At 37.4% G+C, this 18243-nt stretch overlaps 2 protein-coding genes across 5 annotated transcripts in view; one reads left to right on the top strand and one right to left on the bottom strand.

Moving 5' to 3' along the window:
* The first annotated feature begins 1551 nt into the window (after positions 1–1551).
* Positions 1552–14543, top strand: itgb1bp1 (integrin beta 1 binding protein 1). Its single transcript, NM_001037409.2, has 7 exons — positions 1552–1664; positions 3991–4120; positions 10467–10545; positions 10632–10762; positions 11204–11296; positions 13313–13462; positions 13982–14543. The coding sequence occupies exons 2-7, from the start codon at positions 4049–4051 to the stop codon at positions 14051–14053; spliced, it is 597 nt and encodes a 198-aa protein (NP_001032486.1). The 5' UTR covers positions 1552–1664; positions 3991–4048; the 3' UTR covers positions 14054–14543.
* A 114-nt stretch (positions 14544–14657) lies between these two features.
* The window catches only part of asap2a (ArfGAP with SH3 domain, ankyrin repeat and PH domain 2a), a 128422-nt gene continuing 124836 nt past the window's right edge, over positions 14658–18243 (bottom strand). For 3 of the 4 annotated variants that reach the window (XM_073927449.1, XM_073927448.1, XM_073927450.1), the window contains 2 exons: positions 15739–17271; positions 14658–15473 (listed from right to left, as the gene is read on the bottom strand). In XM_073927449.1, coding sequence (XP_073783550.1) covers positions 17197–17271 — 75 coding nt within the window. In that variant the 3' untranslated portion in view covers positions 14658–15473; positions 15739–17196. Of the gene's footprint in view, positions 15474–15738; positions 17272–18243 lie in introns of those variants that run through there. The other variant, NM_001045207.1, reaches the window with a different exon arrangement.

Below are 18243 nucleotides of genomic sequence, written 5' to 3'. Positions count from 1 at the left end.
ATGCTAAAATATTGTAGAGCAGATACACGCTACAGAGAAGTGCTTTTGCAGATCAGTCCTGCTGGCATTTCAGTTACTGCAAACTCAGGAATTTCCCCATGCTGCATTACTGTTAACGTGTGTGTTCATAATTGTGTAAAATAAGCCATGTTTTCGATATATAGCCTAAAGTCTTTGGTTTTGTAAACAGCCTAGCTGTTTGGCTTTCGATTTATTTTCTTACCTCAGATTTAAATGAATCTGGATGTGATTCAAATGGTGCGGGCTGCAGAGCATAAGGTGTGTCCCATATCGCATACTTACACAGTATTCTATGCCATTTTGTAGTATAAATACTGTAAGTAGTGCGGTCAAAATGAAAACTCTTAAAATAATAAGTGCACTTTAAATACCTCAATGATGCACTTATTCAACTGTTTAAAATAAGTGTGTAATGTTGGACACTTCACAGCACTCATCAGCCGCAGTTTTGATCAAGTAGTGGAAGAATTGCAGCTATCAGGCGCTTAAGTTTGATGACTCAACTTTGGATTGTGAAAGCAAAAATCTCCTATTGAGAGTGATTATAGCGCTTCCCGGTGGTGAATGCTGTCATACTCATGGCAGGTATTATTTGATAGTTGGTCATTAATTTGCCAACCATCAAACATCATCTGGGAAATGGTTTTAAATTTGTGGTTATTAAATAACCGTTAGTGTTTGATTTGGGACGACACTACATTCATATACTATGCTGTTGAGTGTGTAAGTGCATAAGTACATATTGTATAAGTACAAAGTGTATAGTGTGCCATTTGGGACGCAGCTACAGACTCAAGCAAATTTTCCATCTTTGAAGCTTGGAGAAACTCAAAAGTGAAAGTTAGTCTCTGTGTGCACAGACAGAGTACCTGCAAACCGTTTCCGAGTAAGCCTGAAAATGGTGCAACGGTGCAGTCTACACAAACTTTTACCACGGTTTACTTAAAACATGATCTAAATTTCACCAAATGATGGAAATGTTTCACAATTTAATTGGTAAATCACGTATGAATTGGTCAAACAATATTTTTATAATCACTTGCTTTTCTAAAGCACGTACTGTAAATGACGCGCTGTAGACAGATCTAATCTCTAAATATATCATTATGAATCATCTATTTAAAACACAAGTTCATGTTTAGATTTCAAAAGGTAGAGCGGGGATAGTTAAAACACTTCCAATCTCTGCAACTAGTTACAAATCAGTTGATTCACTTCACACGTGCTCATATTAGTCCACATATGGAAATGTAGAGTCCTGACAGACACGGCAGATATTAGACGGGGAAAACTACATTTCAGCTAAGAATTTCATATTTTTTACTTGAACTATTTCTGAGATAGCAATGCCTGAGTATTCATGAACATGTATTCATGTATTTTTAAAAAACATGATAGTATATTTATGCTTTATGCTTTTTTTAAATAGTAGTCTGTTAAAAAAACCTTTTCAAACACTTCTAGCGCGCGTCTCCTTTAAGAGGTGCTGGGTGGAGCCGTACAGGAAGTGAAGTGTCAACGCGAGTCTCGCCAAAACACAAGAGAACGAGAGAGAGGGAGTGCTGTTGATGGTCGCTTTGATGAACCTACTTATTAATAACTCTCACAGCCCTACACCGCTGCATATTGAACTCAGAACAGAGGTATGACTGGTGTTCTTCTTTACCAACTTCAAATTATCCACATTTCTCTATGAATGCAAACATACTGTCAAACAAACAGCCCTTTATTACGCTGGCGTTAGTCAGGCTGGACGGTGGGCGCTGCTGAATGTTTATCCTAGCAACGGCTGTCCGTTACTCTAGGGCGGTTTAGGGTCAGTTCGAGCCTAGCAGCGGCTATTGGGTGCAGGCCGGTAAACGAACCGAGAGACTTCATGTCGACTCATAGTAAGTTACTGGCAGTTTGGGACCGTTGTTTTTCAGGGGCGTGGGCTCGTGGAGCTCCTGAACCCCGAGAACGTGTTCACGCGGCTTCTCTTATGAAGGTGCCAAGTTACTGATCTAGAACATAACGTAATTTATTCAACGTTAGAAGCAGAAATGTTGCATAAAGTGCATTGTAAACAGTGCTTTAGCAATTAATTTAAACAGTTTGGATAACTGTTTTATAAAACAATTATATATATATATATATATATATATATATATATATATATATATATATATATATATATATGTATATATACTGAGAGTTCACCAAGTATAAATTAATAAATTGACCGTTTGAAATGATTAACATGAATTAATTAGACATTCATTCATTTGTTTTCTTTTCAGCTTAGTCCCTTTATTAATCCAGGGGTCACCACAGCGGAATGAACTGCCAACTTACTTAGCTTATGTTTTACTCAAGCAGATGCCCTTCCAGCTGCAACCCAACACTGGGAAACACCCATACACTCTCATTCACACACATAGACTACGGCCAATTTAGCTTATGCAATTCACCCATAGTGCATGTCTTTGGACTGTGGGGGAAACTGGAGCACCCAGCCGGGGCCCAAACCAGTGACCTTTTTGCTGTGAAATGATCATGCTACCTACTGCGCCACCATGACACTCTTTAATCAGACTTATAACTGAAAAAAAGTATTTCAGTATGTTTTTTATTCAATAAGACATTTTAGCCAGAAACAGTTTATGTTCATAAGATTATTTAAGTATATAATATGACCAGGGTGTCATGCTGGTGCCGTGGGTAGCACAATCACCTTACAGCAAGAAGGTCGCTGGTTCGAGCCTCGGCTGGGTCAGTTGGTGTTTCTGTGTGAAGTTTGCATGTTCTCCCCGTGATCGCGTGGGTTTCCTCCGGGTGCTCCGGTTCCCCCCTCAGTCCAAAGACATGTGCTATAGGTGAATTGGGTAAGCTAAATTGTCTTTAGTGTATGAGTGAGAATTAATGTGTATGGGGTTGCAACTGGAAGGGCATATGCTAGATAAGTTGGCGGTTCATTCCGCTGTGGCGACCCCAGATTAATAAAGGGACTAAGCTGAAAAGAAAATGAATGAATGAATAAAATTAAATGCATATTTACACGTATATCCCACATATTCACCAATATAAAAGGAAATAAAATGGTATAATATAATTATAAATAAAATAATATAATTTATAAATGTATGTGAGGATTACATGTCACACTTCATATATACATAAGCTTTATTAGACACTAATGTGTTAAAATAAATTAAAATGTGTTGTTTAGTAAATCCAAAAAGTATTTAAATGGTCCTTTTAAATAGTGTTTAATCCCTAAATATCCTACAATTTTATTTTAAAATTGACGTAATAATCATAATTTCTATAATTAAAAAATCAATGTTTTATTATGTTTAGATGAGTCAAGATGAGAGAAGTCTCATGCATCAAATTAAGGGATTTTTCTATTGGCTTACATAAAAGCACACTGAATGTCTAGTTTCCAGTCATGTAAAAATGAGTATTTAGACTTGTACTTGAATAAACAATATGATTTAACGGATTATGCTACATTATATATTAAATAATTGAAAACTTACTAACAAATTGTCCAAATCTAGAAATTTGAAGGATAATGGAGAAAAACATGTTTAAATAATTAAATGTTAAATGTAATCTTTATTTTGGGACTTTTTAAAAAGAGTTTTAATATTTTACTAAATAATTCTTGTTCCTTGCCCGACAAGGATATTTTAGGGTATTTTAGCCCTTTTCATTGACTAGTATATTTTTAAAGGGTCTTGATGTTTAACTTCAGTAGTAGACGAGAATGGGTCAGAAATGGGCTCATAAGGCCTGAAAAGTTATGAAAATGTTTTATAGTATTTATTCATTAAATTGTTTCTATAATTTTCAGTGCTCCAAAACATGTCTTTGCTGCATACTACACTTATTTTTATTTATTTTTATTTACATTGTTAAACAAAACAAAAACAAACAAACAAAATCTGTGTTTTTGATCGAACTGTCTGAAATGAATCCCCTCAGAGTCTGCTGGCATCTGCTGGTAGGCTGGAGAACTGCAGCGCTGGCGTCATGGTGAAGGATGTTTCGAAAGGTCAAGAAGCGCCACAGCAGCAGCAGCTCCCAGAGCAGTGAGATCAGCACCAAGAGCAAGGTCAGTTCACCACTCACCCATTTTAGCCAAAAACAGTGACTGATACTTCATTTGCACGTTTCTACTAAGTTTAGAAAGCGCACACAGGGTTATGCAAAACATGAACTTCTTCCTTAGTATGAATCGAGTTATTATGCCAGTACTGGAATTTACTGTTACATTAGGGTCGTGTGTTATTGACAAATATTTTCTTATTATTTTTAAAGATATTGACAGGTTATGTTAGAGTTTCTGCAGGCTCTTTTAAAGTCCCTAAAAAGTTGATTTCAAAATAAACAAATAAAAATCCAAAAAGTATTTTGTTCTAGGTTTTAAAGTACTTTTTCACCCAAAAATGAAAACTCTGTTATTAATTACCCGCGGTCATTTATTTAATTGCAGAATTGAACAATTCCAAGAGCATACCTGACATTTGTCTCTGAAATTTCGGGAGACCGCGGGGGCCAGGACAGTGTGTTGTTTGTGACGTTTACTGTACCATGATTCTGGTTTCAGGCAGTGGCATTGATTGGATACTATATGAAAATTGACTATCGTTGGAGACTGTACTAAAATGATGAGGAATGGGGGTGGGTGGATTTACGGGAGATGGATGTGAAATATGGGAGACTTCTGGGAAAAACAGGATTGTATGTTCAAGAGCTCTCTGACCCACTATAGACAGCAACGGTCACAAGATATTTAAAGTTCAGAAAAGAAGTCAAAAATAGTCTAAAAGCATTCAATGTGACTCAAGTGCTCCCAAGAATGTGTGCTGAAAAAACTGTCAAGTCGACTCCGTCTGTTCTATGTCAGATCAGGTCATTTACTGCAGGCAATACACATCTTGTGTGGTGCACTGCTGACTAATGGCAACATGTTGTTTTGACTGTAGTAAACACACACCCTCAAAAGAGGAGAAAATATTGGTGCAAAAAGTCAAATTTCACTGTGTTTTTTTGTCACACACAAGTGTTTTTGGAGCATCTAAAGCAGTGGTTCCCAACCTGGTTATTGCATCATATACCGCCACCTTTCCAGTTGTACACTGTTGGTCTTAAGAGCGCGAACGAGCGCGTGCTTATGTGTGTGTGCGGCACGCACACGCAGCCAGAAGCATGCGGCCGGTCAGCATTCGCTCTCATTCGCACACTGAGACGAGCAGAGGAGCGCAGACATCTAAAGTCATTAACGTGAGCGCTTTAACGGTCAAATAGGTGTCAAAACGCGATGTTTAGTAATTATTTATATTAACCATCATTTGTGTAATAAACAAACGAGTTAAGAAACAAAAGACATGTGAAAGAGAAACCAAAGAGACATCGCGAAATATTCCTGCTGCCGCCTGTTTTTATGATTATTAATCAAACAACGAGAAAATCCCTTACTAGTCTTGACTGAAGGACTGCTGTGTTTTTCTTACAGTGAAGATGCTTAAAGCACAGTTTGTTTAATATTTTTGTTCTATTGTATTTATCTCTCTTTCCTTTGCAGGGTGGAAAATAACTGTATGTAAACACTTGAAGTCAGAATTATTAGCCCTCCTGAATATTAGCAACCCTTTTCCTCCCAATTTCTGTTTCATGGAAAGAAGTTTTTTTTAACTTATTTCTGAACATAATAGTTTTAATATCTCATTTCTAATTACTGATTTCTTTTATCTTTGCTATGATGACAGGTCAAAATACAAGCATTCAGATTAAAGTGCAATTCAAAGGCTTAATTAGGGTAATTAGGCAAGTCATTGTATAACAGTAGTTTCTTCTGCAGACAATCAAAAATATTTATTGCTTAAGGGAGCTAATAATATTGACCTTAAATTGGTTTCAAAATATTTAAACCTGCTTTTATTCTAGCTAAAATAAAACAAATAAGCCTAAAAGAAAAAATATTATAAGAAATACTGTTAAAATTCCTTGTTCTGTTAAACATAATTTGGGAAATATTTATAAAAAAATAAAATAAAAAAAATTCTCAGGAGCGCTAATAATATTGACTTTACCTGATAATCGTTTTGAAAATTGTGATTACAATTATGACCAAAATAATCGTGATTATGATTTTTCACAAAATCGAGCAGCCCTACTATTATATATGTATTTTTAAGTGCAAAAAAAAAAAAAAAAAAAAATATATATATATATATATATCTCAAAACACATGCTTAAAATTACAACATAATAGTAAAAATAATTAAAATGAATAACTTTAAATAATTATTTAAATTTAGCTCACTCACACAATGTGCTTGTCAACGTGTCGTAAAGGCAAAATCAAAACAAAATCGGCAGAGAAACGTAAATGCAGTGATTCTTTAGAGGCGAAGAAAAAGATTAGACAGTATGACAAAGCCTACCTAAATTTTTGTTTTATTGGTGGCCAAGACAAGTTAAAACTGATTAATTTATATTTTCTATACATATTATATATTAATATTACACAAACACACACATACAGTATGTATATATATATATATATACAGCGGGGAAAATAAGTATTTGACACATCAGCATTTTTATCAGTAAGGGGATTTCTAAGTGGGCTACTGACACAAAATTCCTACCAGATGTAGCCATCAAGCCAAATATTGAATTCATATAAAGAAATCAGAACATTTAAGTATACAAGTTGAGTCATAATAAATAAAGTGAAATGACACGGGGAATAAGTATTGAACACATGAAGATAACAAGGTGCAAAATGGCATAGAAAGTCAGGAGATCTGTCAGTATTGAGAGAAAAACCCTGCTCCCTATCAGTACTAATTGATATCAGCTGCTTTAGTCCTAATTGATGGCCTTTAAAGGCTTCTCATTACTCAGGAGGCACACAGGAAAGACTTCATGATGGGTAAAAACAAAGAACTCTCTCAAGATCTGCGTAGTCTTATTGTTGAAAAGCATTTTGATGGGAATGGTTATAGGCGCATTTCCAGAATGCTGAATGTTCCTGTGAGCACTGTGGGGGCTATTATCCGGAAATGGAAAAAGCATAAGTTCACCATAAACCGGCCACGATCAGGTGCTCCACGTAAGATCCCTGTCCGAGGAGTCCAAAGAATAATCAGGAGAGTTCTCCAAGAGCCAAGAACCACTCGGGCAGAACTTCAGGAAGACCTCGCATCAGCGGGTACTATTGTTTCAAAGAAAACTATAAGCAATGCACTGAACCACCATGGCATCCATGCACGCTCACCACGCAAGACTCCATTCCTGAACAAAAAGCATGTTGAGGCCCGGTTAAAGTTTGCGAAACAGCATTTGGAGAAGCCTGTGGATTATTGGGAAACTATAGTATGGTCAGATGAAAGCAAAATTGAACTTTTTGGCACTCATTCTACACATCATGTTTGGAGAAGAAATGGCACTGCCCACCACCCCAAGAACACTATACCAACAGTTAAGTTTGGGGGTGGAAGCATCATGGTTTGGGGCTGCTTTTCAGCAAGGGGTACTGGCAGACTTCATATTATTGAAGGTAGGATGAATGGAGAAATGTACCGGGACATTCTGGATAAAAATCTGCTGCCATCTACCAGAAAGCTGAAAATGAAAAGAGGGTGGACATTTCAGCAAGACAATAGCCGCATTTCCACTATCGGGCCAGTGCGAGCCAGGGCTTTAATCGGGCCGGGGCGGGCCAACAGCCCGGGAGGTTGAGAAATGAGGCTGAAATCATGTCGCGTTTCCACTGTCGGGCTAAAGCTCACAGCGCGTCACGCAAACACCGCCCACAGAACGTCCCCGAATCAAACGTCACACAACCCGCCCACTTCAGCGAGAATCAGGCAGATAAAGCACACCATAAATCATCACGAAACGAAACCATTAAAATGAAGACAACCGAAACAAACAAACGACACGTTACTGTACAGCAGTACATGACATGTCTATACGCACAGACCTGTGTATTTCCATTCATTACATTTGTTTACTCGCCGACCGACTGCATTGTGCATGGAGTGCTCTCGCCACTAACGCAGGGACCCAACACAGAGAGCGCACACATCCATAATATAAAGCCACAGAAATTCTCCTTTATAACTCAATATGTCATGTATTTTTTAACATCCTCTTGTTGATAGAAGTCGTGTTAAGTTTTCAGCACAAGAGCGAGTAGCCTAATAAAATATAGCCATATTTGTTGCGCTCGGCAGCTATTCACTAAAACTCATCATTTAAAGTTTCATTTATAAATTTAACCACGTCAAATAAAAACATAAACAGTTGTTTGAGGATATAGAACACATTTTGTGTTTGGACTTCCCCCATATGCGTTTAAAGCAGCGAGTGCTGCGCAGGACTGAGTGACAGAAAAAAAGGTAGGCCTATAGGAGATTCTGCTTTCACTCACTCAAATAATGCTCTGTTTGCGCGATTTGATTAATATCATCGTATCCAAATACTTTATAAATATTTACTTATATAAATATTTACTTTATATAAATATTTCAAACCTTCTCCGGTGTTTATTGTTTTTAAAAAATATCGAAAATCTTTTTTTTTTTCAGACAGGTCTTTGCAAAATGAAAGTTAGGCTATATGTGGCTTTAAAACGGTTTGATTTATGTATTGTATATAGGCTACCTACATTGTTATAGTTAGCTTTTGTTTATTTTATATTGGTTAATTTATTTAATGTGATTATATATATTTGTAATTCTTTAAATTATATTTCAATATAGGCTACCTTAGGCTATTTTATCAAGATATGACAATATATTGTTTAAAGTCTACGAAAGTGGGCACGTATTTTGTTAAGTTTATGTCTTTCTGTTGTATTTATATGTGTATTATCTCCAAAATAAATAAAGAAAAAAGCCGCTCGCGGCATAACTGAGCTGTGAAGGAGCGCTTTTGCCCGGTCTCACACACACATACAGGCATCTAAACATGCACAAACAAACAAACATTTTAAACTTGACAAAAACTCTCGAAAACCTTTACTGTCTGCTGTGTTTTTAATATGGTGTAAAGATTATTATGCGTTGAAACATAAAGGAGGACGCAGCAAAGAACGTCACTATAAGTTAAAACAACTTTATTATTTTATGCAGGAGCCTTACATTTAAAAGGGAAACATAAGGGTGATCATACGCAAAAAGACCCCAGACTATAAGGCTAGATGTTTTCTTTCCCTTATTTCTTTATTTGTTTGGCGCATGTACTCATGTGCGATCAGAAAACTGCCCGCCTCTTCTTTCACTCCGCCCCGAAGCCCCAGCTGGCCCTCCTTGGCCCAAGGTATTCGGCGGGCCGAAAAAGGCCGGCCGCTGGCCCCAAGAAAGCCCCGCTTTGGCCCGATTAGGCCCCGGAAGTGACAGTGGAAACCCCACTGGCCTTGGCTCGCCCTGGCTCGCTCGCTTTAGGCGCGATAGTGGAAACGCGGCTAATGATCCCAAACACAAGGCCAAGGAAACAATGAAGTGGTTTCAAAGAAAGAAAATCAAGTTGCTTGAATGGCCCAGTCAATCACCTGACCTAAATCCCATAGAAAATCTATGGAGAGAACTGAAGATCAAAGTTCATAAAAGAGGCCCAAGGAACCTTCAAGATTTAAAGACCGTTTGTGTGGAAGAATGGGCCAGAATCACTCCTGAGCAATGCAGACGACTGGTCTCTCCATACAAGAGGCGTCTAGAAGCTGTGATCACCAACAAAGGCTTTTCTACAAAGTATTAAGTAAAGTGTGTTCAATACTTATTCCCTGTGTCATTTCACTTTATTTATTATGACTCAACTTGTATACTTAAATGTTCTGATTTCTTTGTATGAATTCAATATTTGGCTTGATGGCTACATCTGGTAGGAATTTTGTGTCAGTAGCCCACTTAGAAATCCCCTTACTGATAAAAATGCTGATGTGTCAAATACTTATTTTCCCCGCTGTATATATAGTACATATGGGTGTGTGTGCGTGTGTATTTAAATGGTGGGGGGGCTCCAATGTTTGTATATGTTCATGGGGGGGCCCCTAAGAAAAAGGTTGGGAACCACTGATCTAAAGTATCTTCATTGGTGAAATCCCCATATATCTCTGCGGGTTGGAATGACTTGGTGAGTGGTTAATAACAGAATTTACATTTTTGGGTGAAATAGGTGAACAGGTTTTAATTTTTGTCCAACTCATTGAAAAAAAATGCTCTCAGTGTTTTAGAAAGTGTTTTATAGGCTAAAATATTGAGGTTGTAGTTACTATTTTCACTCTTATCCAAAAATAATTTCAATTATATCAAGTATATGTGAGATTAGATTTCATAAATGGTGTTAAAAATGTCTAAGTTCTAAATCTGAGCCACGCATCTGCTATATATTGGCTGTAAATTAATCCCTTAAAAGTCCTGATTAACTAATCCTGCTTCATTCAGTCGGTAGATTCCAGTTTGGGAGGCCTGTCTAGGTCGAGCACAGTCGCCAGCCTTGATACAGACTCCACCAAGAGCTCAGGTTAGTCCCCACTGCAAACTGATTAAACTCCTTGTTTGACATTTGACTTGCTTTAAGAGTTGATCTTAATATTGCTGAATCCTCAGGTAACGCTGTGTCTGATGCCAGTGCGGAGTTCAGAGTCAAGTATGTGGGAGCCATCGAGAAGCTGCAGTTTGACATGAGCAAAACCCTGCAGGAGCCGCTGGACCTTATCAACTACATTGATGCAGCTCAGGTGAGTATGTTTAGTTTCATTCATTAACGTGGGACTTTTTTTATTTTGTACGCATCCGAGAACTTCTTTTAAAACCAAAATGTACCTTTTTTAATGGTGTTGTTATGGTTACATCTTGCATTTACACCACATCTGCATCTTTGGCCTGTGAAAACCCTGTATATGAAAAGCTCTCCTGTACACATCTGGTAAATTCATCATGTTTTGCTAATGGTACAGATTGCAACCTCACCCAATGTGGTATTAAAAATGGTTAGGTAAGGAACAGTGGAATGGCCCCAAAAGAGTACCACATGTACAGTACCATGCAGTGGAAAATGCTCCTTAATATCCCACTAAATGCACATTTATAGACGTTATTTCATGTCATTCAGTATTTCATACCATGCTTTGTGTCTGAATCCATTTAAAAATTTGTTTGTTCCTTTATTCACTCTAAAGCAAGATGGAAAACTGCCGTTTGTGCCTGGAGACGAGGAGATGATTCTGGGAGTTTCCAAGTATGGAGTTAAAGTGGCCTCTTTGGACCAGTGTGTGAGTCTCAAAATCATTCTTAATAATATCAACATTTGATTCATTTACATTTTACATTTAGCAAACACTTGTATTCAAAGCAAATCACACACACATAACATGAACACACAAACCTCAGCAGTGGGATGCTCAGGGAGCAATTGGTGCTTTGCTCAAGGGACTCACCTCAGCTGTAGTATTTGAGGGTGGAGGAGTATACTGGTTGTAGTTTTTCACACCCCCAATCTGCAATTCCTGTTGATGCTGAAATTCGAACCTACAACCATTGGATCACAAGCACAAATTTCTAACTATTAGGCTATGGCTGATTCTTTTGCAATTATATATAAAATGTAGAATGTAAAATGTAATAATAATAATTATCAAATTATAATATTACCATAATCACTACATATATCTAGAATACATTTCTGAAGTGTGCTTCACACAGGTGAGTGGGTTTAACAAACCACCTGTAGAAACACTCTGTTTTCTCTAAATGCAGACACTTTCTTAAACTCTATCTCACAAGCACTATAAAATGTTTACTTGTGCATGTAGTAAAAATCCTGTTGCACTACTTTCTCAACCTTAAATACCTCTTTTGCACTAAATATTGCACAATCTTATTTTTGTTTTAAGATCTGAAGTATAGTCTTTCTTGGGTTATGTGTGTAGTTAACTATTTGTAGAGTTTGATTTCTGCTTCAGTGTGTTAGTTGTGTATTGCTTTAAAATTGCTCTTACAGTCAGTGTTGTTTATGTGTATGATTGCTTATTTATGTAGCACTGCTGTCCTGTTTGGGAATGGGTGTCGTTGAGGTTTTTTAGTATTACTACTTTTATCCATACCACTTATCGGTTTAGTACTTTAATGGTTTTTATCGGTACTTTTCGTAGTGTTTATTTATTTATTTATTTATTTATTTATGTTTTATGAAAAAAACTAATTGAATAGAATTAACAACTTTATTTTATTATTCCCATTTTAATGTAAAATAAAACAAAACCAATAATTGTAAAACAAATAAATATTTTTTTTTCCTGTAAAGAATGTACAATGGTTAAAAACTCAAAAATCAACATGTTTGACTTTTCTGGCAGAAGTCGGGACCTTTCTTGGTTTATTGTGCTCACTGCAGTTGAAAATACCCTTTTTGAGTTGCAAAATGCAGTTAAATGAGTTTTTGTTTCAGATTTTTTAGGCCTTCACGTAAATGGTGTTTTGGGAGTTTTTTTTTCATAATTTCTTATTAAGCATAGTTTATTATTAGGCTGTTCATAGGCTGTATTTGTAAACGCAGCTGATGTAAAAGTATTTTAATGTTTAAGATTTATTTAGGCTACTGCAGAAAAAAAATACTGTTTTCCTTGTAACCGAATGTGTTTATTTAAATTTTAATATTATTCTAAATGAGGTGATTGACTGCTGGCATAACGATGTGGATGTTGTAACGTTACCGTTAGTAGCTAGGCAGTCAAAAACTGTTCATTGCAGTTAATGCACTTTAGAAAGATTGCTTGCGTTTCCGCTTGTACAAGAAAAAAACTGGTCACAACAGGCATTGTAGCTGTTCCCTCGGTAAATAAAACCCATTTGGTTCACTTCGCAAGCTTTTGAGGTGTGTGTGCCGGTGTCGCCAGCTTAGTGCGCGCGCACAGCCGAGAACTGTGAAGGCTTTTATAATTGAGGTGTGCGCCTGAAACATGAGCATTTCTCATGTGAGATTGCTGACTGTGCAGATGAATATTAAATATGACAAATTAGAAAAGGTTGGTCAGTTAAATCATGCTACTGTAGGCTAAGTATTGTTTATTCTAAAATAATTCTCCAGTACTGATAGCAAAACTGTTAACCTCAGAGCTTATTGATATGCCTGTATTTTATAATGTAGCATGGGATTTTTTCCACTTTGTCCACGCATGTAGCAGAATGAAAAGCTGGACTTGACTTGAATAATACCAAATTAAAGGTGAGCACCGTGAAAAGCAGGATTGAAATATAAATGCATTGTTGTTGGTGGTCTCTTTTCTCAGGATGTGCTCCACCGTCACCCGCTCTACCTGATTGTCCGTATGCTCTGCTATGATGATGGTCTGGGTGCTGGAAAAAACCTGCTGGCACTGAAGACCACCGATACCAAGCAGCAGGAGTGCAGCATCTGGGTGTATCAGTGCAGCAGTGCGGTGAGATATCTCAGGCTTTCTCAATGCATATCTTGTTTTACAATGACAATAGCTATGTATCTAACAACACACACATCTGTGGACACAAGAACATAGTGTTTGTTATTAGATACATGTTCATATTGTACTGCATAACACTATTGTTGCAGGATTAAGGTTAAATACAGGGATAGGATTAACCTTTGGTTACGGGGTAGTTTGTTAACTACACAAATGACATGCAAGTGTTTACACCATTGGTAGTGTACACAATCTGTTGTAGATTAAGTGTATCAATGTTAATTAATTCTTAACTTTTGTGCTAATGTTGGGTTCAACATTCAACGTTCTCTCAGCACAAATAGAATAAACTGTTTTTGCAAATTTAAGTGGCTTGAACCTATAACCCCCCTTTAAAAAAGTCAAAAATTGTGTTGATTGGGTTCATTTTAAGTAAGCAGTTTAAAAAACCAGCAAAAATCCATTTTTGGCTGCCTACTATGGACTGCTAATGTGACTCTGTCATTCTGTGTCCTACAGGAACATGCCCAGGCCATCTGTAAAGTTCTGTCCAGCTCCTTTGACTGTGCCCTGGCCTCAGAGAAGCCCTGATGTGTGTTCGGGATGCTCCACCTTCAGAAGGACGTCTGCTTGTGAAGGTGCCCTTTTTTTAAACAGATCTGACACAAATGCTGGAATTTGTCTCACGTTGATTTAATGTTAGTGCTGCCGTTCGTTCGGCTTCTCATCCACTTGTTTACACCACCTTCATTAGTCTTTACTCCTAATGCCCCCATCACTCAAAAGTCCAAGTTTGGGCAGTGTCTATGTTTGTTAGCTAATTTTATTTTATTTAATGTAAATATACAGAGCACATTTTCCACAGCAGACCAGCAAATCTGCGATTTCTGGAGCTCCAGTGGGATTTGTGGAAATCATGGTACATTTAATGATAGTGTGGAATGATGCTGTAAACAATGATGCTGTAAAACCCCAAGTCTTCTGTGCCTTGCCCATGTACGTGCCCCTTTTTGTTGTCCTGGTCCAGGTGGGATGGGATCAGCCAATATGGTACAATAAATCAATGCAGATGTGATTTCTATCTATATATCTCATTTGTTTTGTTTTTTCCCTGGCCACTAGATGTCAGTGCTCTATACATTTTAATATGCTATTACCCCAGGCATCTAAAGTATTCATCGAACAGGAGAACAGCTTTTATTCATTCCAGTTTTCCCATTTATTTGTACATATATGAATTATATATTAGCGTCAACAATGTTTATGGTAAAGGGGTGAGTAGTTAAAAGTGTACTGTAACAGTCTTATCTAACAATACGTCAACACATCAGTCAGTATCAGTTTAGCTCTCTGTTTACAATTAAATATGCACAAAGCAAAAAGTCTACAGTTATTTACAATCACTGCAGGCCGTATACACACTGGCCTGAGCTCAATCAAGACTAACATGACTGTAATTAAAAGTTACATAACAGACGCTAAGTTGCTCTGCAACCACATCAAACACTCTTGACAGAAAACGCTCTGCTGTGTTACTCCTGCACACACTCACTGATGGATGAGCTTTACAAAGGATTAGGAGAAGTGATGAGAGAGATTTTCATTTTCTCTGGAATACAATTAGAGCGCTAGAGAGAGAAAGAGAGTTATTACTGCTACAGGGAACAACCGTCAGGTTACACCAAAACGGTCTAGTAGAAAATAGCTGTCATTCACACTTCGTAATCTGTTTAAATTTATTAATTTAGCAGACGCTTTTATCCAAAGGTTTAAATTAAAACAGACTCTATTTAAAACTGTGCAAAAGCATCTTAAAAGACAGTCACTCCCCCTCCACAAATGTAAATGCTGTCATTTGCTCACCGTCATGCCAAAAGTATGACTTTTTTCTTCCATTGAACCAGAGGATGATTAGTGAAAAATGGCAAGAGTGCTTTAATCAGTATGATTGATGAAACATGTTCACCCTGTAACCAGAATACTCAAACCAAAGCTGAATCCATATTCAAATGTGAAGTTGATGATTTGACCTTGTTTGACAATGACAGTGAATGATTTTCAGAAAATAACTTAATTTGCTATTACAATCCTGTAGGATTTCATTGTATAAGACAATATTTAGAGAATTGGATCAGTGTATTGAAATCCATTTGTGCCACCTCAATTTTGCACTTTTCTGTTGCAAATCTTTCATATATAAAATAAGCAGAACTGTACGATTAAAGTCACTATTACCTTTTTTGAATATATATATATATATATATATATATATATATATATATATATTTCCATATGAACAGATTCCTACATTTAGTACCCACATTGCTCCAAATAAACACTGAAGTAAGGTTTGTAAAGACTTGAGAATAAATGTTTAGTTTTCCTCTAAAACCCATCTATTTACTCATTTAAGTTTACTGTATGTCTTCAGACAACTTGGATTACATCAAATTGAGCATATAGAGAAGGTTTCCAAACAGTGTTCCTGGAGGCACACCAACAGTTCATATTTTGGGAGTCTCCCTTATCTGACTCATTTACTTCAGGTTTTAGAGTCTCTTCTAATGGTCTGTTGAGTTGATTGAGGCGTGTTTGCTTAGGAAGAGGTTGAAAATGTGTACTGTTGGTGTGCCTTCAAGAAGAGGGTTGGGAAATGCTGATATAGAGCACTCTGGACATTTTGTAAATTGAGTAAATCACAGGTGTCAAACTGAGTTCCTGGAGGGCCGCAGCTCTGCACAACCCTGATTAAACACCTGATCAAACTAATTAAGTTCTTCAGGCTTGTTTGAAACTTGCAGGTAAGTGTGTTGGAGCAGGGTTGGAACTAAACTGTGCAGGGCTGTGGCCCTCCAGGAACTTTGACACTCCTGGAGTAAATTAATTAGTTTGAAGGTTTGGTCTGTCTCTTTAAAAAGAAATGACATCATTCAGCAGATTGCTCGCACAATGAAGCAAGTTCTGCGGAAGATCGTTAAAATCAACGAGAGTCTAAAACAGAACAGCTCCGATTTATAAATACCTATACAGAAAAAAAGCTCCTGGATGCTCTTCCTCTCCTTTCCCTGGAGGCCAGAGAACATTCACAACGCTCCAAAATCCCAGCAGCTTCAGGGTCAAGATTACTTTCATTTAATCTTCACGTCCCTCAGCCAGCGCAAAAGCACTCTTCAGTCTGTCAGTTTCTCCATCACACAGTGCACTTCAGAGATTTCCCATGTGCGAGTGCTGGAGAAAACCTATTTCTGCACTCAGCACTGGGGCAGGTAGTGTGAAAACGGGGACATCAGTGCGCTCCTCCTAGGACAGACAGCTCCTGTAGCATATTCCTGCTTTAGCACCATTAACAGAGCCGTCTTATCCAACAGAGTCCTCCAAAAAGGCTGTCATTTCACTACTATGCTTCCGTCTTTCCTTGCCAGATGTGGAATGTGGGCATATAAGACTATATTCACAGATCTGTCTAAAGAAATAAGGATGTGAATGATCCTGAAACAAAACCTTCATCTTGGTGACATTCATTAGCATTGTGTTCATGATAAATTAAGTTCAAAAGTGCGTTTATTGCCCAGAAGGCTGATTTCTCCAGAGGCAGGACTTGTGGAAGATTGGTGAAGATACAGGCCTCACCATAAAGGGAAGAACAACGATGATGATGAAGATAGTGGTGGTTAGTGAGGCCACACAGAGGCAGAGAAGTGCCGTCATCAGTTCAGTGTGTGATCTCTCGAGCTTCAGTCCATAATGAACTGTACAAACGTGACAGGAAACGCTCCTCTTCTCATTGGCTCTCCCTCAATGTGGCCCAGCTTTAAAAATAAAGAAATAAAAAAAACAGTCAAGAAAAAGTTGGTCGATGGTCCTGATACTGCATGTCAAAAAACTATTTATTTAAACCGTGGGGGGAATAAGTATTGAACATGAAGTCATGTATTGCTCAGGTGTGTTTTATTTCACAGCCTTTAACAGTGTACAAATCTTGATGGTTCTGTGGGTCTCGTATGTCAAATCTGATCTTTATTTTGTATTTTCTATTGGATTGAAGTCAGGTGATTGGCTGGGCCATTCAACAGCTTCATTTTCTTTCTCTGAAAGCATTTGTCTCCTTGGCTGTGTTTTGAATCATTCGCCGCATTTCCACCATCGTGCCTAAAGCGAGCGTGTCAGGGCCAGCTGGGGCTTCGAGGCAGAGTGAAAGAAGAGATGGAGTTTGCCCGAGTCTGGTAAGGATGGTGTGCCACTACTACACTAGTTTTCTGATCGCACACGAGCACATGCGCAAAAAAATAAATAAATAAGGAAAAGAAAACCTAGCTAGCTAATCAGTTAGGCTATTCCATAAAACACCTTATGGGCTAGGGGTCTTTTTGCTTATGATCGCCCGTATGTTTCCCTTTTAAATGTAAGGCTGTTGCATAAAATAATAAAGTAGTTTTAATTTATATGTGGCATTTCTATTTCCTAAAACAAGAAACAACAGAGGAGGTTTAAAATATTATTTATGAAGTATTTGGATACGATGATATAAATCAAATCGTGCAAACAGAGCCTTTTTTGGGTGAGTGAAACCAGAAACGACCTTCTTTTCTGTCATCCAGTCCTGCAGCGCTGCTTTACAAGCAGATTGGAAAAAAACTGCTCTTAAAAATGTGTTCTATGTCCTCAAATAAATGTTTATGTTTTTATATGATGTGGTAAAATGTAAAAAATTAAATTGTAAATGAAGATTTTTAATAAAGGATAGCTGCTGAGCGCAACAAAATATAAGCTATATAGTCAAT

The sequence above is a fragment of the Danio rerio genome, chromosome 17 (assembly GCF_049306965.1).
Source record: "Danio rerio strain Tuebingen ecotype United States chromosome 17, GRCz12tu, whole genome shotgun sequence".
In the NCBI taxonomy this organism is placed as follows: Eukaryota; Metazoa; Chordata; class Actinopteri; order Cypriniformes; family Danionidae; genus Danio; species Danio rerio.
This window is presented reverse-complemented; position numbering and strand designations above follow the sequence as displayed.